General features: G+C 36.2%; 1 protein-coding gene and 2 long non-coding RNA genes across 9 annotated transcripts in view; 2 read left to right on the plus strand and 1 right to left on the minus strand.

Annotated features, from left to right (window-relative positions):
• Positions 1 to 360: 360 nt before the first annotated feature.
• Positions 361 to 20,399, plus strand: zfand2a (zinc finger, AN1-type domain 2A). 7 transcript variants are annotated; one of them, XM_087242353.1, is made up of 10 exons: positions 361 to 486; positions 1,055 to 1,141; positions 3,072 to 3,166; positions 6,812 to 6,943; positions 7,025 to 7,176; positions 7,260 to 7,382; positions 10,661 to 10,751; positions 10,834 to 10,910; positions 12,909 to 13,048; positions 19,862 to 20,399. In XM_087242353.1, the coding sequence occupies exons 2-9, from the start codon at positions 1,087 to 1,089 to the stop codon at positions 13,018 to 13,020; spliced, it is 837 nt and encodes a 278-aa protein (XP_087098479.1). In that variant the 5' UTR covers positions 361 to 486; positions 1,055 to 1,086; the 3' UTR covers positions 13,021 to 13,048; positions 19,862 to 20,399.
• On the plus strand, positions 13,395 to 18,347 carry LOC147845995 (uncharacterized). The gene is made up of 4 exons (XR_015481118.1): positions 13,395 to 14,303; positions 14,484 to 14,958; positions 15,163 to 16,223; positions 16,387 to 18,347. It is a non-coding gene; the product is annotated as an uncharacterized LOC147845995 (long non-coding RNA).
• An 890-nt stretch (positions 20,400 to 21,289) lies between the features above and the next one.
• The window catches only part of LOC141381266 (uncharacterized), a 191,580-nt gene continuing 188,182 nt past the window's right edge, over positions 21,290 to 24,687 (minus strand). The window contains exon 3 of the long non-coding RNA XR_015481107.1: positions 21,290 to 22,512. This is a non-coding gene — a long non-coding RNA (uncharacterized LOC141381266). The remainder of the gene's footprint in view (positions 22,513 to 24,687) is intronic.

A 24,687-nucleotide genomic window follows, 5' to 3' on the forward strand; every position in this document is an offset into this window, starting at 1 on the left:
CAGAGACTGGTGAACAAATCAAGTGTTATAAATATCATTGTTTATGTTTTTAATGCAATAAGTTATCATTTTAAAAGTTATACTGTTTTAACTAATATGATTTAAAGCAATGTTTTATATTCATTTTAAATACTGGAGAATAAATCAGGAAATTATTTACCCATGGCGACTTAAATGTAATATAGCCTAGTTTGGTATATTCACCTTCGGCCCACAGCTCATAATGATATATTTTATATATATTATATATTTTTGGCCCTTTATAAAAAGTAACTACTGAATATAATTTCTAAATCTCGAAGACTTTAATTTTGAAAAATACAATCCCAGTGTTGTCTCCAGATTCACACACCCAGCGATGACATCTCAAAAAACAGCAGACGACTACAAAAGCCCAAACACAGAAGCTGAGCTTGTTCGAAGCCAAAAGCTTTAGTTTACTATTCAAGGTGGGACCAAGAAAAAGTGGATTTGCTCACTATCTCGGTAAGACGCATTCATTTAAAATTTCGCCATCTAAAACGCTTATTAGGTTTAATGTTAGGTTTCCCGCAAACCAAACGACAACCAGTTATTTGTTTGTTACTCTGCATATTTGTATATTAAATGGCGTGATTTGATTTAACCATATGTTAATTTAGCCAGTCTCATTTTAACCTTTAACTAGATTAACTGTTATTAACCTATTTGCATTTGTGATAGTAGCCTAGAACATTTCAGTAATCATCAATCAGCGTCCATCATATCCATATAGTTTTATATTAATATAATATCCATATATTATTGACCTTATCGTAATGGGATATTGAGGTGTGCCTGTAAATATTATCCTGTATGATTCAGCAGTAGTTGATTATCCGCTTCCAGATACACAACACAACAGTTATGTAATGGCGTCAACTAATGGTAAACAGGATCAGCTCACCTCTTGACAGGCCTTCCGTTTTTAAAGCAAGTTTTACTCGTTAGCTGGATTCGTAATGGTTGTGTTTTAGCTGCTGGGTTGGCTGAAATGACAGCAGGTCAGTGGTGACGGTCTGATTGCTGTTTTCAGTCCAGCAGCGGGGTGCGTTTCACCACTGTGCCATGGAGTTTCCAGATCTCGGGGAGCACTGCTCGGAGAAGAGCTGCAAACGACTCGGTATGTGCTATTTTTATCAGGTCTTACTCCGTCACTTAACGTTACAGCAGGGATCAACAATGATTTTTTTATTTTTCTGGCCCGATCGGAATTTTTGTTCAGAATCAGATGTACATTGAACATTTTGAACACAAAAGAAGGTATTTTGAAAAATGTTGGAAACCTGTAACCATTCACTTCCATTAAATTTGTCGTTTCTACTATTGAAGATAAATGTTTACAGGTTTAATCTTTCTTAAAAAATCTTCTTCTTCAAGTCTTCTTTTGAAGATGAAAAATGTACGCTTTGGAACCTCTTGCCAGAGTAAATAGTACATTTTCATTTTTTACTATGAGAACACCCAAAATGACAATATTGCAACAGAAACCAAACTGTTAAACATATTTTTAAGTAATGCCATATTTTTAATGTTAATATGCAACCATTTTTATCTGGATACACTTTAAATGAAACATTTTTAAATGTGTATCAAAAATAAACCTTAAACTGTTTAAGGTTTTTATCTTATATATTTTCATTATTATTATTTATGCATTTTATCTTCTGTGTTATTTATTGCTGTTGATGACCTTTAATTGTTGGAATATTTTTATAATTATAGAAAAGGTTATAAAATGTAGTAAACATAGCCAGTGAAACTGATATGGCAAATAGTAATAAAAATGTATGTATTTGTTTGTTTAATAATTATTATTTTTATGAAATATACACTATCACTACTTTTTTCAGCAAGGGAAATATATTAACCCTGAGAGTACAGACATGTATTTTGCTCTATTTTTTTTTTTCAAGTAAATACTGTTTAATTATCGAATATATAAGCACATAAAAGAAATCTCATCATTTTCACAAAAAACGCTATATTGCTTGTTTTTTTTTGTTTTTTTTTTTACACGCAACACAACTGTTCCATCAAATACATACATGCATACATACATACATGCATACATACTTGCATACATGCATACATACTGTACACCAAGTTCATAAATAAAGGAACACAAATTAATGTTGAGTATTTCTGAAGGAGCAGTTTTAGATTGTTTCAATGTGGTCATGTTGTTTGCCAATTAACATTTTCTGCTTGTTATCAAACTACTTCATAAGTGGTAAGAGGCAATTCAATTATAACTTGATGTTAAAACCGCTACCATAAAATTAATTATCAATATGTGGCTCTTTTTGGATTCGCGGAGGCTATAGAAAACAAAAATGTAAAACAGGAAGTGTGTTGGGACCATTGTTTTTGTTTACATCCCTCAAAATAATCTATACAGACATACTTTGTGTTGTAATTGTAATCAAAATCTGCTGGAGATCATGTAATAACATACACACTGATGATGGCATAGCAGGCAAAAATGTCAGATATGAGTTCAGATGCAAAAATCTTTAAGTGCCATCTAGAGCAATGAGCATTTTTCTCTGCCGCTTATGTTTATGTTCAGTTATTTCATGTTAAAATCAATAAAAATAACCTATTATTTGCCTTTAAAAATAAAATTATTGAATCAAGATATAGAAGCCTGAGAAAAATGCTAATTTTAGAAGAAAATTTCAGATGGTACTTGTATGAAGAGTGCCTCTGACAAGCCACTCCTGCTATTTCCACCATTAGACAGTCTGTTTTGTTGAATTATTAATGTGTATGTATGTGCATTACTGTGCCTCGGCCTGCATAGCAAATCCATTAATCACATTAGTATAGGAGTGGCATTTTCTTTTTTATATCCACAAAATGTAGTCATATGACACCACAGTGTGTCAGCCAGGTCGGTCCAATGTTGTATACTGGTAATTAGAGTTCAATTTATTTATGATTAATTAAGTATCCATATACATTTTAACAGTGATAGGCTGTTTTTAGTGTGATTGTGCATGTCTAAAATATTTGTAATTTTTTTTTTTTTAAATGTGTGTATTCTACAGATTTCCTTCCAATGAAATGTGATGCCTGTGAAGAGATTTTCTGCAAAGACCACATAACTTATGCAAATCACAAGTGCACTTCATCATATAAGAAGGTCAGTATACTTGTTTCTAATGGTAATAATCTTGCCAAATTACATTTTCAGAGGTTCTTAGGATAGAAATCATTTCAATACTCCATAATTATAAAAGCGATTAGATGTATGCTTGATACAATTTGTGCCGTTAGATGCCCTAATTGTTTCTGGATTTCATTTATTGCATTCTGATTATTCTGGAGTTTAATGGTTCAATGGATGTGTGTAATTAAAAAGCATGTGTTATTGATTGAAATACTAAGACATAAAATTGAATGGTTTATTATCAGTATATATTTTTATTACCATATGAATGTTAAATGTTCTCAAATTCAGTGTTTTTCCTTTACAATTTATGAGGGTGCTTTCACATCTTTGGTTCGGTTAGTTTGGTCCGGACCAAGGGCAACAAATGATATATTATAGCATTTTTCTGCCGTTTTTGGGTCCTTTTCACACCACACTGATTGCTTCGGTCAGAACCAGTTGAAAATAACCAAAATGCAGTCGTGACTAAATCCACATCACTCATTGGCCAGATGTTATTGAACCCATTTTCTAAACTGCTTTTCGATTGGTCAGAATTCACGTGCGGGAAAATGCCAATGGAACTCCCACAAGTAAACAAACCGGCAGACATAAAATGTCACTTTTTACTATGGAGGGATGACTGCACTGGCTGATTGTATCCATAGTCATAGTACACTAGTTTGTGTACATTTGTCACTTTAGACAAATGATACATTTTGAGAATGAAGCTCGACTGCGACTGGAAAACAATGTTTTAATGCATTGCAAATGGCGAAGGTACATAGCAAGTCACTTCAAGAGGAGGCTTGAATTAATTTAGCTAAACTGTGACATGGTCATCTTCTGGAAATATTATAAACAATCTATCTGGTTCTCACTCTCTCTCACTCTCTCTCACTCTCTCTCACTCTCTTTCACACTCTCTCACACTCTCTCACTCTCTCACTACTATCTCAAAATAACAACAATTATACTTGCACATAACGTCATAAACTGCATCATACACATAGGTGTTTTAACTTGATTGGTTAAAACACAGATAGACTAAGAACATTTCCACGTGTGTGTGCATACAATTCTGAATGATATCTCTATCTCAAACATACAATTGTCAGTCAGGTGGTCCACAAAGGAATAGAACGAACACAAACACGCATACATACACACACACACACACACACACACACACACACACACACACACACACACACACACACACACACACACACACTCACTCACACACTCAAAGTACAATCTGTTTCTTACCCAAGGCTGAGTGTACTCTCAGCTAGGGCTGGGTAATTTGGCCTAAAATCTAAATCTTGATTAATTGAACATCTTAACTAGTTTATGCTTAATGAATAATTATTTTATTTATTTATATATTTATGTTATGTAAATATGTTAATTTAAATAATGATTTTATTGTGATGGAAAATATGCTGTCTCGAGGCATCTCTGACGCAGCTTCCAATCATCATCGAACCAGAAAAATAAACCGAGCAGGGTCACGTGACCCCACGCGGTAGGAAAAGTAATAAAATAAAATAAACTTGGAAAACTCGATTGTAATTTCTGAATGTCAATTTCGATTAATCGCCCAGCCCTAGTCTCAGCCATCTTATTTAAACTGGTTAAAAACTGGTACAATCGACATCCAAACTGGCAGCTTGCATACAAAAGATTTAACACATCAAATGGCAAATAACTCTGGAAACAGTTGTTTCCAATACTTCAAGAGTCCAGGTCCACTAAAGAGGTCTCCATGATTTCTGACCTGGCTGGGAAATCTTTAGGAAACAAATCATATAGCATACAGTAAAAAGCAACAACAAGCATGTTATTCCAGTTTTACTCTATAGTGGGATGACACTAAAGTGGCCGTATAGTCTAGACCCTTAAACATTATTAATAGTCATAAAGACATAAGAATTTATACATGTTACTCCATCCTGGAGCAGACATCCATTAGAAAATCCATGCCATAATAGTCTTTTAAAATGTTATCAACTGAAAATAATTTGTTTTTTATCATCGTGTGCTGTTAAAAGTTATTATATTACTATAAGTATTACTCTGAGTAGCACCGTGCCATAGTAATATTTACTGTAACACTTCAAATGATCTTTGTTATTGCTGTCTCTATAGTTATAAAAGTGTTATTTATAAATGGTTTATAAATAGCCATTTAATCTGTTTTCTTTTTGTTTTTTTTGTTGTTTTTTTTGCCATGAAATAGCCATTGAATCTGATGTGAAAACAAACTTTAAACTCAATTGTCAGACGATGGAACGTGGAAATGGAAATGTTTTTAATCTAGTTCCAAATTAACAATAATCAATATATAACTGAAAAGTTATATTCTTTGGTTTTAAAGGATCAAAACTCTAGCTAGTGTGTGACAGACATTAAAACCTCCTGCTTTCTGAGCACTGGCTGTGCCAGAGTGATGCAAATGCTACGAGCAGGGTCTAAACGACTTTGCCTTAGATCACAGGTGTCAAACTCAGGGCCTACTCACAGTATGCCATCCGTACCATGCCCAGGCCCGTTTCCCAGATAGTTTGAGAAGTGTGAGTGCGCTGAATCGGGCTCAAGCACTGTTCACTTGGCCAGCCCTGGCCCGGTTGGAAGAGGTGTGCCTGAGCCCGGTTCACTTGGGCTTTGGCGCGGTACGCTTGTGTGTGAGTGCATAACGTGCCAAAGCCCGAAACTGAAAGCGAGATGTGACTTTTAAGGGGCTGTTTCATATGGATTTATTAATAATTCTTACTGTTCAGTGAACGCAAACTGCCATAGTTTATTAAAGACGCAAACCCCTCACTGCACGACAGCTGCGCAGCTTCAGCAGACCTCATTCCTGCAGCACGAGGGCTTTATGATTGTTTATGAGCGCCAAAAGTGGCGGATCTGTTCAGCGAAATATCTGACTGCGTGTCCCCGCATCTCTAAGGACTGTTTGGCAAAATATTTGACGCCATATCAAACGACTGAAACGATATAACTACAGAAATCTCCACTGTGCTGCTGAGTGAGAGAGCGCTTCTCACTTAACAGCGCAGCAGCGATGACGTAAGCGTGCCGAAGCCCGTTTGTGGTGTGAGCGCGGGCCGTCGGGGGAGACGGGAGGGGTGAAAAGCATCCTTGTTCGAGTCTCTTGGACTGAATTCTCATTTTCATAAGTTTTTTTTTTTTTTTTCCCCAACACCATTAATATTTAAAAGTTATTAAATTAAACGTTTAATATTAAAAAAATATATTGTTGTTCTCAAATGTAGTGTCTTTCTAATTAAATTTTTTCTGATAAGAATGCTATTTTTAATGGTTTAATAAAATTGTATTGCTTTTAAAAGCATGTCTAAACCATTTAAACCCAAAAACGTTATCAATTGAATATTTTTTTCAAGTATTTACCCACAATTACGTGTTGTCTTTTAAATTTCACTATTTATGATTGAATGTAAATTCCAGAAGTGAAAACAAGGACCCAGAAGGCTTAAAAACATTTATTGAATTAATGTTATCCGCTTTAAATTAAAATTTATATTTATTTTTAAATGAAAATTTTATTTTATCTCTTTCAAGATTGTATGTATCTGGTACAAGTTATTATTGTTTTTTTTTTTTGTTCAGGACGTCCAGGTTCCTGTATGTCCATTGTGCAACATCCCCATTCCCATCCGAAGAGGAGAAATGCCAGATATCAAAGTCGGCGAGCACATAGACAGAGACTGCAAATCTGACCCTGCCCAGAGGAAACGAAAGGTACCAAACGCATAGGATGAGGAGAAAGATAATGACATCACTCCAAAATGAACACCCACATGATTGTTTATCTCCCTGCAGATCTTTACTAATAAATGCTCGAAGGGCGGCTGTAAGCAGAAGGAAATGATCCGGGTGACGTGTGACCAGTGCCACCTAAACTACTGTCTCAAACACAGGCATCCACTCGACCATGACTGTAAGACTGACAACAAGCCGGTCTCCAAATCAGGGTAAGCCTGGTTTTCATGCGGATCAGTGATGCTCTCAGGAGGAATAGGGATCTACTAATGGTGGGGTTTGTTTTGTTTTGTAGGCATGCAGCTTTAATGAGGGCTCAGGGCTCTTCTTCCAGTAACACAGCAGCTTCATCCACTAGAGGGAGCTCTAGGAACATGTCTAATGGAGTCACTGGAAACGCCAGACCTCAGAGCAGTAGGTAAGTACATTTTGGAAAACACAGTGTCCTCAGAAGTGTCAGTTCAATATACGCCAACCACTTAGAAGCTTGAGGTTGTTGAAATGCTTTTAAAAGGGGTTTCTGGCAAATAAAACACTTTCACCAATTCACTTTTTAGTACTTTGATAGGTAGTTCAGCAAAATATGAAATTCTCATTTATTCACCCTCAAGTGGTTTCAAAACTTATGTAAAAATCCTCTGTTGTGTTCAACAGAAAAAAGCAAAGAAAGGTTTGAAAAGGTTTGAGGGTGAGTATATGATGACAGACATCTAATTTTTAGATTAACATTAATTTTTAAATTCACTTCAAATTAATTTATCTAGCTTTTTTTTTACTATAGTTATTCTTTCAAAGTAGATTTACCAAAAGTGTGTGTAGGTGTGTTATTATATTACAATCAAAATTAGAAAGAGTTAAGGCGTGAGTGGGGTGGAAGGTCACGTGTGTGTATATATATATATATTGTTGTTCTGCACGGTTTTACATTATAATGTACTTCTTTAAGGGCTTATCTCTTTTATTTTATATTTGTTTTGTTTTTGGCCATTTCCGCTACGTTTCCATGTAATGAAAGAGCACCTCAATTGCAAGACTTCTGTGCTGTATATATAAACTTAACTATAAACATACAACTCTAGGTGATAGAATAAAAATACAAAAAAACTGTACATAGCTAATGTTTTAAAGCTGTAATCTTACTGAACATATACTAATCTAAAACAGACTAAACATGTACTTTACAGCAGTGTTTTCTAACCCTTTTCCTCAACAGTGCACCTTTCAGATGTCTTCCTTATCTGAACCAGATTTTGGAGTCTCTTCTGTGTGTGTTTGATTAGGAAGAGGTTGAAAATGTGTACTGTTGGTGTGTCTTCAGGAACAGGGTTGGGGAACTGCTTTACAGAGATATTGTGCAAGATATTGTGCGAAAGAAGTGTTTAAAGTCTTAGTTAACCAAATAAAAGACAATTCTGCCTTCGAAAGTCTTAAAATTTAAATTATTTTTTATGAAAGTCGGGAGCTCTCTCATACCCCATTGACGGCAATGGTCCTGAGTCATTCAAAGTCCAGAAAGGTACCAAAAAACCTACTTCACACAGTCTATGTGACTTCAGTGGTTCAATCGGAATATTATCAAGCTACGAAAACACTTTTTTTTTTTGTGCACATAAAGCAAAAATAACTAATTTATTCAACAGCGTCCCCTGTTTGAAACAAACCACAGGCCCATTTGGGGTAATACGTCAGCAGTGTGAACATGTGCCCTATACTCCATTCAGTTTAAGTTTATTTGTATAGGGCTTTTTACAATAATTACTCAGTGTTTCCACAGGTTGGAAATATACAGTTTGATTGAAACACATCATTTACCCGCATCACATAAATAGTTATAGTTAATAACTATATGCAATAAACAAAACATTATTTTTAAAAATTATTTTATTTATTATTACACTGTTATACACTGTTTATTTTCAATAGGTTAACAAAAAAAGACTGTTGAAAGTAAAAAAAGAAATAAATTAAAAAAAGAAATCCACTATTTCTCATAATTTTAAGCTATTCAGGAGCAATGTAATATACACCAGGCATCGCTTTGGATAAAAGCGTCTGCTAAATGACTAAATGTAAAATGACTAAATGTAGGTAAAATCTGCTTCTCTCTATTTCAAGTACAAAGCAAAATATGTAAATTGCCTATATTGACATCATCAAAATAATAAAATATACAGCAAATGAAAAATAAATGATACAAAGGAATAAAAACAGACAATATCTCTAAAAAAGTATTAATTATTTAAATATGGGAAATGCGTTGATTAACCATTACCAATTGTGTGTGCGTGCGTGTGTTGCAGCCAGTTTAGACCAGTCATGTGGTCCTCTGTGAGTATACAGTAAAGTTTTTCTGACTCATTTAGATTAAAGAATTAATTATTAAATGTTTCTCTCGCTCTTGCAACTGTGCTTGCGCTATCAGCTGCAAAGCGGAGCAAAAGTAGAATTGAGTAAAAAGGACTGCACAACGCAATTAAAAGATGACAGCTTTAAAAAACAAAAGCTGAATCCTGACATTTTAGGAGATTTTGAAACCATGGCCAGATGAATTTAATTCTAAAAAGTTACAAGTCTGTGGGAGTGTTGAGCCATCTCGCGCTCACAGAATGAAATGGGTAAACAAGAAAAGATTTTCCACTACTTAATCGATTGTGGACGTTTAGTAATATTGGACGGATAAAAAAAAAAGTGGAAAAGGATGTTAACAAAAGCAAAAATAAAAAAAATCTGTCACTAAATATACGTGGGCAGCTGTTAATATACCTGGGCGGCCCGACCAATTAAAGTCTATGTGTGGGAAGCACTGTTATTTTTTCACATATACTAACACTGAGGAAAAGAAACTGTTGAATAAAGCTTTTGGCTTAAGATTTCATCTAAAGCAGTGGTCACCAAACTTGTTCCTGGAGGGCCGGTGTCCTGCAGATTTTAGCTCCGACCGTAATCAAACACACCTGAACAAGCTAATCAAGGTCTTATTAGGTATACTTGAAACATCCAGGCAGGTGTGTTGAGGCAAGTTGGAGCTAAACACTGCAGGGACACCGGCCCTCCAGGACCAGGATTGGTGACCCCTGATCTAAAGTAACTTGATTTGTGTTCTTTACAAGAGTCTCTGGGGTTTGGAATGACATGAGGCTGCATTAGGGGGGGTATAATTTTGTGGTGCATTCACAAGTATACTATAGTGATATCTTATTGCATTCTAGTAAAGAATGTTTTTTATAGGAAAGTGGTGCATATAGAGTGTTTACTTCAAGTTCTGTAACGCCTTATTCACACGGGGCGTCAACGCTTCCCATTCAATTTGAATCAGTGACGTCAGCCAATGCCGAACTGCATTGTGGATCCGTCTGTGCCGCTTCTCACTGCAGAAGTTGTGAACTTCTCAACTTTTCAAGCACCAACAGAGGCGTCAGCCAATCAGAGCGCTGCATGCAAATACACCAGCTAAGACAGTATCCAGTTTTAGACTAATTTCATTGGCTGACGCTGCTATGAAGATCGCATCAGCCCCAACTTTAGACATGCCCTCTGTCAAGTGTTGACGCTGAAGCCCCATGTGAATCGGGCGTAATTTACTGGAATCTTTGTCAATTATAGATTAAGTGATACATGGTATTTTTTAAATCTTTGACATAAAACTGAGAATCTGAAATTAAGAATTAATTGAATTGAAATTAATTTGCCTTTCAGTGCACCAAGGACAAATACTGCACCTCCACCCATGGTGTCTCCCACAGCACAGAATGTAATTCCCCCATCAGTGTCCTATCAAGCTGGGCTGGTGCGTTGCTCATTTTAAGGTTTAGTAGCTTACAGTGTTTTTATAAAAGTCTTTAAACCATGAATTGTTGTGTTTTTCACAGACGGAGGAGCAGGCCCTCCAGAGAGCTTTAGAAATATCACTGGCTGAATCTGCTCGAGCAAGCCAGCCTACTCTAAGGTATTTGCTTTAAACCATTAGACAGCTTATGAAAATTAACTAGTAAAAGGAAAAAAACTGTGTGTGTGTAGCATACGTGTTGATCTATATAGCTATGTTTATTTAATCTTTTGTCATTCAGAGCATTTTATGCATAAAAACCGAAAAAAAAACTTTCAATTCAACAAAAACAAATTAAAGATGCCATGCTTTGAGAGAGAATTATCTCTATTTCTGCATTTTTTTTTTTTTAGCTTCAGAAGATTTTAACAATAGGGCTGTCATGAACACTTGGGATTTAGTATGGTAATGAATATGTATAAGGCAATGTTGATGTATTTGGTCTTGGCGGTGTAGATCTGCTCCTGCTGTTTGATTGTTATGTCTCGTTCAAACTAGCAGCGACTTTGTATCTGCCTGTTGCTCTGGGTGGCGACCTGCTGCTGCAAATGCAGTTCCGTGTAGGTCTACAGAGAGAATTTCACCGGCTTCCGAGCGAGCTGAGAGAGGATCGCGTAAGCTCTACTAGCTCTTGCTTTTGGCTGGAGCTCAAGAAAGTCTCTCTTCAATTGCATAAAGCTGAAAGATTTTCAAATTTGTTGTGGTGCTGGACACGCCCACCTGGTCGCCAACGGTCGCTGTCGCTCGCGTATGTTTTGTCGCTGTGAGTCACTCGTAGTCTGAATGAGGCTTTATGACAGAGCAAGCACCTAGACCTATTACTGACAGTGTATACACAGACATGCCGTCTGAGAATATAACAATCTGCTGCTGCTGCTGCAAGCATCAATATACATGTAATCCCTGTCGCAGATCTAAACACAGGTGGAGCTAGGGTGGACGAGGGCCTTCGAAAAAGCACCACAACATAAAATGACACAGAGCATTTAAGCTGATAAGGAGCAAGATCATTGGCTGAGGTGACAGCAACAGCATATAGTTAATGACGCAGGAGCAGATTAGGTGAAATATCAGCCTGCTCACATGGCAGTTTCATGGCAGAAATTGCACTTGTCAGAATAAACCAGATTTCTCACTCGCAACAAATTTAAACGTTTGATTCTCTGACCAATTCTCTTTTTCTGAAAAAAGAAAATAAGTTATATATTTATTTTATATATTATATATATATATATATATATATATATATATATATATATATATATATATATATATATATATATATATATATATGTATGTATGTATATATATGTATATATATATATATATATATATATATATATATATATATATATATATATATATATATATATATATATATATATATATATGTATGTATGTATTTATATATATATATATATGTATGTATTTATATATATATATATATATATATATATATATGTATTTATATATATATATATATATATATATATATATATGTATATATATGTATATATATATATATATATATATGTATTTATATATATATATATATATATGTATATATATGTATATATATATATATATATATATATATATATATATATATATATATATATATATATATATATATATATATATATATATGTATTTATATATTTTTGTCTAAAATAGTAGTATTCACTAAATTCTGTAATATATATATATATATATATATATATATATATATATATATATATATTTATTTATATTTATATTTATATATATATATATATATATATATATATATATATATATATATATATATATATATATATATATATATATATATATATATTACAGAATTTAGTGAATACTACCATTTCAGTCAAACCCATTACTAATAAGTCCAAAAAAACTGGGAATTTTCCAGTGGTCTTTTAATTTATCTCCTTAGTCATATGTATAATTTTTACATGCTTCAGATTATTTTTTTAATACAAATTAGTGACTTCAGTTAATAGTTCAAATGTACAAATATGTCCACATGAAGACCAAAACATCATTGTGGTCATATTTATATGTGGTATGTTTGCAATGATTAAATAAAAGATATGCTGACAGCGGTGTGTGTTTCAGCCCTCAGGAGCAGGAGGATCTGGCCTTGGCTCAGGCTCTCGCTGCTAGTGAAGAAGAATACAGGCGACAGCAGCAGAGACAACAGGTAGCCAGAAACCTTAGCAGTCAGTAGCATACTATGCTAACAGGACCACATCTAGGTACATACAGCCCTTGTGGCATCTCTGTTTGTCTCCATCTTTTGGGTGCAGGACACTATAGAACAGTTCATTATTAATAATAATATTTGTATTTTTATAAGAGTAAATATTTAGCTAGGTTTTAAGAAGTATGAGTATCTGACACAGTGAAAGTGGATGTGTGGTGGTACCATCTGGCTGTGCATCTGGAAATGGAAATCATTGCTTATTTACAGAGAGACTTATCAATAAACAAGAACATTTAAGAGAAAAATATGTTTGGCCTATTGGTTCGAATAAATTTAATGTATTCACTAGCATTCTCTTATACGCCATCATTCATTCATTAATTTCCTTTTCGGCTTAGTTGCTTTATTAATCTGGGGTCGCCACAGTGGAATCATCCGCCAACTGATCCAGCATAGGTTTTACGCAGCGGATGCCCTTCCAGCTGCAACCCATCTCTGGGACACATCCGTACACAATCATTCACACTCATACACTTTGTACAATTTAGCCTACCAAATTCACCTGTACCGCATGTCTTTGGACTGTGGGGGAAACCGGAGCACCTGGAGGAAACCCACGCAAACGCAGGGAGAACATGCAAACTCCACACAGAAACGCCAACTGACCCAGCCGGGGCTCGAACCAGCGACCTTCTTGCTGTGAGGAGACAGTAATTTTGAAAATTATTTATTAATCAGAGTTCCTCAACATTTACTTATGCATTATTTAACTTTTTTGCTTGTTAACATAAATTAATTGACATGAATAGTGTTATTTAGCTTAACGTTAACAAAGGTGAATCAATACTGCAGTAAATGTATTTATTAAAATAAACAACAATTAGTAATACATGAGATTACATTTACTAATGGACCATTGTTTTAAAGTGTTACCCAAATACTAAGTGTTTTATGGTAAATACAAGTGTTTTTGAACAATACCATAGCAAAATGTATTATACTATACTAGAATTTAGAACTCTTTGTTAATGAATGTCATGGCATACTATAGTTTTTAGTGAGGTGAAAAAAATAATCAATACTTACTTTTTTTTTACTAAATTCAAGTTTGGTGTATTGCAATATAATATACACTTACCGGCCACTTTATTAGGTACACCTTACTAGTATGGGGTTGGACCCTCTTTTCCCTTTAGAACTGCGTTAATCCTTCGTGTCATAGATTCAACAAGGTACTGGAAATATTCTTCAGAGGTTTTGGTCCATATTGGCATGATTGCATCATGCAGTTGCTGCAGATTTGCAGTGTTCTGACCCTATCATGCGAATGTTGCAGCAGAAATTGAGACTCATCAGTCCAGGCAACGTTTTTCCAAATTTGGAAATCTTCCATTTTCCAAATTTGATGAGCCTGTGCGAATTGTAGCCTCAGTATCCTGTTCTTAGCTGACTGGAGTGGCACCCAGTGTAGTCTTCTGCTGCTGTAGCTCATCTGCCTCAAGGTTGGATGTGTTGTGCGTTCAGAGATGCTCTTCTGCATACCTCCGTTGGAATGAGTAGTTATTTGGGTTACTGTTGCCTTTCTATCAGCTCAAACGAGTCTGGCCATTCTAGTCTGGCATCAACAAAGCATTTGCACCATATGGGCATGCCTGTTTGCCTGGGCATGCCACCAACAACCATGCCATGTTCAAAGTCACTTAATTCACCTTTCTTCCCCATTCTGATGCTCGGTTTAATCTGCAGCAGATTGTCTTGACTGAGTCTACATGCATAAATGCAAAGAGTTGCTGCTTTGTGATTGGCTGATTAGAAATTTGCGTTGACAAGCAGTTTAATAGATGTACCTAATAAAGTGGCCGGTGTAATTTGTTGAAATAACTATAGTTGTTGTGTGACCATAACTGTAAAATACCACAACAGATTAATTTAAGTACTATAATATGGCTCAAAAACCCTATAGTGCAGGGGTCACCAAACTTGTTCCTGGAGGGCCGGTGTCCTGCAGATTTTACCTCCAACCCTAATCAAACACACCTGAACAAGCTAATCAAGCTCTAACTAGGTATACTTAAAACATCCAGGCAAGTGTGTTAAGGTAAGTTGGAACTAAACCCTGCAGGGACACCGGCCCTCCAGGATCAGGATTGGTGACCCCTGCTATAGTGTTTACTGTAATCTGCTATAATATTTTTTTTAATGTGGGATAATAAAACTTGCGTTTAATCAAATAGTGATCAAATAAGATGTATTTTTTGCACTTATTTATTAAGCAACTTTCAATATGCATGTCATATTTTAGTCCTATACTAAAGTTTTTTTCTTTAGCTTGTTGTCAAAATAAAATATTTAATAAACTTCCATGAAAAACATTGAAACATATTAAATAAATAATGACGGGTAAGGTAATAATTTAATGAAGGGTTAGTGTAGTCCATCTATTCAGCGACATGTTCTCCAGAGCTGACTAATAAGTGTGTGGACATTGAATGGCTGTGCTGAGGTTATGTGACATTGTTTATAAGATGTTTTAATGATGTTTTTCTGAGGCAAGTACAGTGGTCTGTCCTGCCACATTAGAACAAGAATAGACAGTGTTATAAAGTATCTCCCGCCATGCCTCCACCAACTCTCACATAATAATCACAGCTCTTACTGGTCTATGAAAGTGAAAATGCGTCTCAACAGGTAGCCAGTAAATGCTCCAGCATTTTGGAGTAAGTTTAGCGGACCACTTCAGAAGAAACTCTGCAATTTTGGCATTTCGATTGTAGCTCAATCATTCCCCCAAATTCCTCCAATTTTGTAAAATCACCTCTAATGCTCTTTGTTTTATTGGGTTGTTTTGAAAAGTGTTCAGAGTTTGTATTGGACTTTTGTAGCAAAATCATATATATATATTTTTTCATTTATGTCCCCCCACACTGGTTAAACTAACATCCTCTGTGTCAGCCTGCTGCAGTCCTATATATAAGGTTGTAGAGCGATTTCAATATGTTTCATCTAAAGCTGAAAATTCTGTCATCGTCCAGTTAAACTTAGTTTGTCACAAACACATTGAACACAAAAGAAGATATTTTAATGAAAGCTTTTCCCCACTATGAGTGTCAATGGTTACAGACTTCCAGTTGTCTTCAAAATACCTTCTTTTAGGTTCAGCAAAATAAAGAAACTCATAAAGGTTTGGAACCACTTGAGCGCGAGTAAATTGTTTGAAGCATAAACCCGTGGCCAAGGCAAATGTTCACTTCAGATGGCACTTAAAAGCTTTTGCATCTGAACTAATTCGTGTCAAAAGTGATTAATTACTGTACTTAATGTACAGTAATTAATCAGTTTTGACACGCATGGAATAGTTCAGATGCAAAAGCTTTTAAGTGCCATCTGAAGTGAACATTTTCCTTAGCCACTTAAAGGGCCATGACACCCCCCACTTTCGGTTCAGGTCAACCTTAGAATTTTTTCAAAAGATGCATCATAGTGGGCGTGGAGCTCCGCGAGCAAAGGGCAGGTGTGGGCATGGCCAGCAGAGCAGGGGAGAAGGAGGGGAGCGAGCAACTTTTGTCAGTCGGTTCACAAAATGAGACACAAACCATGCAGAGACCCATGATTTTATAGTTTACAAAGTTAAAATGCAAAGAAAGAAACAACAATATAATGCCCTGTTACATTTGTCATTTTAAATACACATAACCACAATTTATATTATTATAAAGATAACCGTGTTCATATAAACACTAAATGAGGACTTTTCTTTCTATCCTCGGGTCTGAATGCAGACTCAGAGTGCAGCATGTCTCTGCCCTGTCTATTTTAACCATTAGCCCTGCTAGGAATCTGGAGGATTTAGGCGATGTGTCTAAATGTAAACGAACTCCTGATAAAAGACAACGCCTGCTATTCTCCAATTCTCGTACTGCTCTCCTGACAAAAATGCTTGCAGCACACACAACTTTGCTGTATTGGCGCTGACAGGAATGCGGGGAAAAACATGCAACAAACCCTGTGGATCATGGAATTAATCTGGGGTCGCCGCTGCGGAATGAACCGCTAAATATCCAGCAAGTTTTTACGCAGCGGATGCCCTTCCAGCCGCAACCCATCTCTGGGAAACATTCACATACACTCATTCACACACATACTACGGACAATTTAGCCTTACCAATTTGCCTGTACCGCATGTCTTTGGACTGTAGGGGAAACCGGAGCACCCGGAGGAAACCCACGCGAACGCAAGGAGAACAAGTAAACTCCACACAGAAACGCCAACTGAGCCGAAGTTCGAACCTGCTACCCAGCGACCTTCTTGCTGTGAGGCGAACGTGCTACCCACTGCTCTACTGTGTTTATGCGCCACATAAAAAACAGTTGATGGATTGCCAAGATGCGCATAATTTTGAAAGCGTGCATAAATAACACATGCACATAACTGAGTAGAATAAACTTCTATTCGATAAGAAAAGATGCGCATGAACTACAATGAAAACACGTTTACCAAACAAATTCTAGTATGCTCATTAAAAAAAGGTCATGTGATTTTGTTATAAAAGATCATGTGATTATAAAATTGTGTGTAAATGGACAAACCAGCAGACTGAGCACATTGAAAAACATCTGAAATGTTTTTTTGGTCATTCTAAAATGCCTTAACCCTTTCAGTATTAGTGTTATTATATTATTAATTACCTCCAGAATCAAGAGCGTCTGTGCTCCGTTTCTCACACCTTCAAACACCGCATTTACTGCATGTCAGGATTGTCTTCTGAGGCGCAAGTCATTTATTAAATGAAGAAAAGTTTCACACGGCTTCTCTTATCACAGCAAATTCTGTTTTTACTGTTGATATTTGGTGCCAGATAATAAGGGAGTGACTATTTTGTTTGCTTTAACACATTTGAATGAAACGCTGCTTTATTCGCACATCTTTTATGCGATAATGCAGTTTTGTGCATAAAGTTTATTCACATTTCTGGATGGAAACATAGCCACTGTTTTCCAATGTGACCAGCCACTTGCCATTTTTGCTAGCCACAATTTTGTTGTTGGGAAAATTTTAGATGAATAAATTTGACTTTGGCATGCTAAAATTACTTGATTTAAATTGTGTATCATGTCCACATGCCTCATCGTTCATTTACTATTTTGTATGTTGTGTATGAGCTTGCTCAATGAGCATGAGAAAATGGGCTGTGGTTTCAGAGTGTCGTATTGAAATTAGTTTTATTTCACATGACTTTTCAGGGCTCAACACTAAGGATTTACCTTTTTTTTTCCTCTGGCCACACCAGATTTCCTTGTCAAATAATGTGTAAAAACAAGTAAAATATACATGTATGCATAAAATTTTATTTAACAAAAAGTAAAAAAAAAAAAAACAATTTTAATTTAAAAACTATATATTTTCATGTATCAAACTATATACAGTAGTCTGTCCTGGCTTAAGGTCCCAGATCACCAGTTAACTATGCATAAATCTCCTATTAAAGCAATGTTGTTGTAAAGGGTGATAACTTAATTATTAACAAAAATAAACATACGCAATAGAAAGCAGGTGAGAATCAATCCATGTGCCATAATGAAAGGATGATCGCGTGCACACGGTTAATGTTAGGTCCATTAATAATCAGTTCAAAGAATGGTTAAAGCGAAAGCGGCAAAGAATCAAAGATTTTTGAGCTATCGAAAGTAGCACGACTGGGTGCACGAGCATTGCATTTTTTTCAGTCTATTTCAAAGATAACCAATCGCACCAGTTGCGTTTCCATGCACGGTTGGTTCTCACAAGAAAACGGGGACGCAGCAAGCTTTTAAAACATTAAGCCCTCATTAGTGAAGAAGGATCGCCTGTGTCTCACCGTGGGCGTTTGCTCTTATTCGTTATTCACCTGCTTTCTTTTGCTCGCGCGGGCAGTTATTTTCATGGTCATAAACTAACATTGTAATCTTTATTGATGAGCCATCACTGGCAATTTATAAAGTATTTTCAGCAAGCCAACGTGGCTAGAGGGAGCAGCGGTCTAAAGGCTGATTTATACTTCTGCGCCAAGTGCACATGTATGCCATGGCATGGTCTCATAACATTCGCTGTGGCCATCGGCGACGCTAACGCGGAACTTTCAAAAAATGTAACTACATGTTGCAACGCCGCATAGTGCAAGCCCTATGATTGGTCGGTTTGGTAGTGCTGATGAGTGTGAGTGGAGGTGAGGGCCGTGCGACCCTGATGGAGCGTGTGTACAAGTGGGGAGTCCCGTAAAGGAGCTCTTAATGGAGACCGTTGTTTTGTATTTACCTTATGATTAAAGTTGTTGCACGTCCGCCGATTCCAGCCTCAAAATGAGTGAGTTTTGAGCAACATTAAGGAAGGCGTTCAGAAAAAACAAAACAATAGTGAAGAAACTCGACACAGATGAACATGACAAGCTTACTGCCAACTAGCGTTTTAGAAGTGTTATTGCATAGTTATCAAACTAGAACATTAAATAAGACAGATCTGTGAGGGCCAACCTGACCACATTGTGTGATTGAAAATACATTTCTCATTCAGATAAACTCTAATTTAACACCCTTTCGAACTGTATATGTCCTTATGTAAATGTATTTTCTGCTCAATATTTTCACGCTGCTGAAATTTTAGAGCATCTCTATTTAAAATTTTCAGATTTGTTTTAGGCTGTATGAAATATTTGGTAATCATGTCACAAATTAAATTAAAGAAAAAAAATTCTGGACACTAAAGGAAAGATGTGCATTTTTACTCTCACTGAGGCTCAATTAATTATTATTTATTTAATCATTAAATTATGCTTCTATAGCGAGTAAGTACTTGACCTCTAATAGTGTCTTTTTTTTTTTCAATCCACAGGGAGGAGTTTCCAAACAGTCCAGCTGCCGCCTTTCGTAATGTGAGGTGTCGCTGACCAACTTTAATCTGCCTCAATCTGCACACAAGCACCAGTAATGTATCCGTGAGCTGCACAGTCCAGAATATAAAGCTTCTTCCTCCTGAAGGCTGTTATGTTGTCTTCGTTCTTCTGTTTTGCGTCATTCTGTAGTGCTTTTTAGATGGGCAATTCTGCCATTTCGGCAAGTGGTGCTTCATGTACATATTTTATATAGCTATCATGTTAATCTGTCAATCAATGTAGATGTTTTTGGAAATAAATTATTTTAAAGTGTTATTTCACACTCTGCTTTTATTGATCACACTTTCAACTAGAGCTACTGATATCTTCCATTTCAATTGTGATAGCGCAGATCAAAGCCCTACAACTCTGTAAAACTTTATGAAACATTATGAAATATCAGAGAAATGCATTTATATTTATTGCACCTGCAATTGTTCTTTCAAAGAGCTATTTCTACCTGATTTACTCAATAAAATAACTATGAATTTAGACTGATTCAGGGATGTTCATATTCTTGACTTGAATAACACTAGTTATTATACTGTAAATGTTACCGTTTTTATCTTACTGTGTGTCATTGTGTGTGTCTGTCCTGAAGAATTATGGAACATAAGAAGCATTAAATTAATTACACTGTTTTTAACTTTTAGAAATCACTGTAGTTACTTATAACAATAATAATAATAATAATAATAATAATAATTACTTGCATTTATGTAGTGCTATTCTAAACACTCAAAGCGCTTTACACATTTTGGGGGGAATCTCCTCATCCACCACCAGTGTGCAGCATTTACCTGGAAGACACGTCGGCAGCCATATTGCACCAGACCACACACCAGCTAATTGGTGGAGAGGAGACTGAGTAATGAAACCAATTATATGGGGATGGTTAGGAAGCCATTATGGACAGAGGCCAGTGGGCAAATTTGAATAGGATACTGGGATTAAACCCCTACTTTTTTCGTAGAACATCATGGGATTTTTATCAACCACAGCGAGTCAGGACCTTAGTTTAATGTCTCATCTGAAAGAGGTCACTCACTGAGCAGAATAGAGTCCCCATCAATATACTGGGGTTTAGGACCCACACAGACCGCAGGAAAGAGGCGATTCATTTTTATTTTGACTGGCAATTCTTTTTTTTTTTTTCTTCTGAAAAAGACGATGTACAGTTCTTATAAGTTAATTTCACATGTACACAGTGATATGATTCGAGTGTATACTGTGTGAGCGCATAGATAAATATATGCCTATCGTAAATAAATAATGGCTTTGCATCAAATGATATTTACTTAAACAGTGATAGTATTTGACAATAAATATTGCTGAAATGACCCTGTCCAGCTTTAAGAAAAATGAACCAAATAATTAGGCAACAAAAGTCATAATAAACAATACCAAGGTTTATCAGACAACTAGATAAAAATTTATAATAAGCTGAAGCTGTTTCCCAAACTTGTTCTCGGAGGCAAAGCAACAACCCATTTTCACACTCTTTCTAATTAAACAGCCTATTAAATGCATCAGCTTATTGGCCGAGAGTCCAGGAATATGAAATGCCTGAAATTAATAAATGGGTTAGACAAATGAGACATTGTGCACTGTTGGGGAGTCCCCAAGAAACAGGGAAACGAATGGATGGATTCATTCAAATGGCAAGCATCAACCTCTGAAGGGCACTTCAGACAGAGTAAAAACAATCATGGCCCCGATACTTAAGTCTCGCTCCAAACCAAAGTTCAAAAATATGAGGGTAAACCCTTTAAGATTTGGGCATACAGATTCTCCCTCCCAGAGCAGTAAGAGGAGATTTTCTTTTCCTTTCCTTTTTAGATGTATACAGTATGTGTAAATACATTTAAAGGGATAGTTCACCCAAAAATTAAAATTCTGTCATTGCATACCCATTCTTGTTGTTAACCAATTTTTTTTTTTTTTTTTTTTTTTAATTATTATTCTGTTGAATACAAAGATATATAAGATTATTGGAAACCTGTAATCATCAACATACATTGAACAACCCCAGTATGGAACGCGTGTATTCAATTCAATTCACCTTTATTTCTATAGCGCTTGTACAATTTAGATTGTCAAAGCAGCTTCACATGGAAGATCATAGTAAATTGAAACAGTGTCAGTCCAGTTTTCAGAGTTTAAGTTCAGTTCAGTTTAGCTCAGTTCAGTGTGGTTGATAATCACCACTGAGAGTCCAAATTCTGAAGAGCAATCCATCGATGCGCAGCTCTACAGATCCTGAACCATGCAAGCCAGTGGCAAGAGCGGAGAGGAAAAAAACTTCACCAACTGGCAAAAGTTAAGAATTAAAAAACCCCAGAGAGAAACCAGGCTCAGTTGTGCACGACCGAGGCCAAACGTCTTGTGCAGAGCTGCAGTCTAGGAGAACGCTGGGCCTCAGCAAAGACTCGTCTGTCCCTGGAGCGCCACAGGAATCAGTCTCATGCTCTCCACTCCTCCATGACCACCACAGCAGCTGCTCAGGATACGGCCTAGTCCAGGATTATGGAAACCTTAGGATCATCTCGTCGCTGGTCTTGGATCGAATCAGTGGCGCTGCATAGTCTGAGAGCCTCGGGGTGAGTATACCCTGGTGGAAATAGAGAATAAAGAGAATAATTAGAGTAGCTGCTGTTCATATTGTATAAAAACAAGATGCTGACACCTGTGTAGAGCACATTCATTTATCATACCGCTAAGTGATGCACTGTGTATGCTTTACTAAAAAGATAGCTCTTTAATTTAGTTTTGAACTATGAGAGTGTGTCTGAGCCTCTGACGTTATCAGGAAGGCTATTCCAGAGTTTAGGAGCCATAAGTGAAACGGCTCAACCTCCTTTACTCGGCTTTGCTATTCTAGGTACTACCAGAAGCCCTGAGTTTTGAGATCTTAAAGAGTGAGTTGGATTGTAGCAAGACAGAAGGTTGGTTAGATAAACAGGAGCTAGATTATTTAGAGCTTTATAGGTAAGAAGCAATATTTTAAATTCAATTAACAGGCAGCCAGTGTGAGGGTGATAAAATTGGGCTGATATGATCATATTTTCTTAACCTGGTCAGAACTCTGGCTGCTGCATTTTGTACTAGCTGAAGTTTGTTAATAGAGGATGCTGGGTAGCCAGCAAACAGATCATAACAGTTATTCAGCCTAGAAGTCATAAAAGCATGGACTAGCTTTTCTGCATCTGAGATGGATCCCAGGGGTAGCACGTATATTGTAGACAGCAAAGGGCCTAAAACTGATCCTTGAGGCACCCCATACTTTACTGGGCTGACTTGTGAAGGCTGTCCATTAATATTCACAAACTGGTAACGGTCAGCTAAGTATGACTTAAACCATTGTAGAGCCTGTCCCTGGGCACCTGTAGACTTTAAGCGATTTATGAGGATACTGTGGTCGATGGTGTCAAATGCCATACTAAGATCCAGTAAAACTAATAGCACCCTTGCTCAGCAGCTAAGAGTACATCATTGGTTATTTTCACTAATGCGGTTTCTGTGCTGTGATGAGCCCTGAAACCTGACTGAAACACCAAAAACATTGTTCGTCTGCAGAAAGGAGCATAATTGGGCAGAAAAAACTTTTTCTAGTATTTTAGACATAAATGGAAGATTTGAAATAGGCCTATAGTTAGCTAAGTTGCTGGGGTCCATTTGCAGTTTCTTAATAATAGGCTTAATAACAGCTAGCTTGTAAGAGTTTGGAACATGGCCTAAAGATAAAGAAGAGTTGATAACATTAAGAAGAGGTTCTCCTACAGCAGGTAGCAATTCCTTCAGTAATTTTGTTGGAATTGGGTCCAACATACACATAGCTGGTTTAGAGCTATTTATAACTTTCTCTAGCTCTTTCTGTTCTATGATTTTGAAGCACTGTAGGTTATTTTGATTCAGTGGAATGTTTACTGGATCTGATGTATAAGGCGGTGCAGAAAGTTTAACGTCTTCTATTTTTATCTAAAGCCTTCTGTGTTATCACTGAAAAAATTAATGAAATCATCACTACAAATTTGCGGTTGTTCCAAAGTTGACAGATTATTTGTTAATTTAACAATGTTGTTAAAGAAAAATCTAGGATTGTATGATTATTTTATAACAGTTTGCAGAGGTGCTTAGCCCTGGCAGATTTTAGAGCTCTCCTGACTATCTTTGAACGCAATTCTAAAGACATCTAAATGTTTTTTTTTTTTTCAATTTATGTTCCAGGGCACGGGTTGCTGTTTTGAGAGGGCGAGTATGACTATTATGATGGGTGCCACAGTATTTAGTGTGCTAGCAAATATGGCATTCATACTGCTGGTTACTACAAGGTCATTTGCCTTTGCATGTGCATTTCGAAGTAGAGAAAGATCAGATAAGATATTTGTGAATTCATGGTGGACGGAACGATAGTTCTACTATGGCGATATAGCGGAGCAGATCTGCTAATTTAAGGTAAACACAGCTTATATAGTAAGAGGTTGTTGTCTGTAACATTGTCACTTTGTGGTATGTCACCAACAGAGAATGTGTAGCGCATTTTAAAGAGTAAAATTCGACAATAAAGACCCATGTTGCAGACGATAAAAACAAAATGACACCTGAAACACTTTATCACTCGGTGTCTTCAGTCCCTAAACGTCTTTTTAAGTGTTGTGAAAAGGAATGGCAACATTACAAAGTGGTAAATGAATGGTAACACTTTATAATAACTACACACTATAAATCATTTATTAAGCATTAGCAAATAGTGAATTCATTATCCGTTAAGCATTACCTCTACATT

The sequence above is a fragment of the Danio rerio genome, chromosome 3 (assembly GCF_052040795.2).
Source record: "Danio rerio strain M-AB ecotype USA chromosome 3, GRCz13ab, whole genome shotgun sequence".
Lineage (NCBI taxonomy): Eukaryota > Metazoa > Chordata > Actinopteri > Cypriniformes > Danionidae > Danio > Danio rerio.

Excerpts from the sequence above, each read along its gene's own strand:
- zfand2a (XM_087242351.1), top strand. The coding sequence starts at position 1,087 with ATGGAGTTTCCAGATCTCGGGGAGCACTGCTCGGAGAAGAGCTGCAAA. Across the intron at positions 3,167-6,811 it reads GCACTTCATCATATAAGAAG|GACGTCCAGGTTCCTGTATG; the intron begins GTCAGTATACTT and ends TTTTTTGTTCAG. Across the intron at positions 10,911-12,908 it reads GCAAGCCAGCCTACTCTAAG|CCCTCAGGAGCAGGAGGATC; the intron begins GTATTTGCTTTA and ends TGTGTGTTTCAG.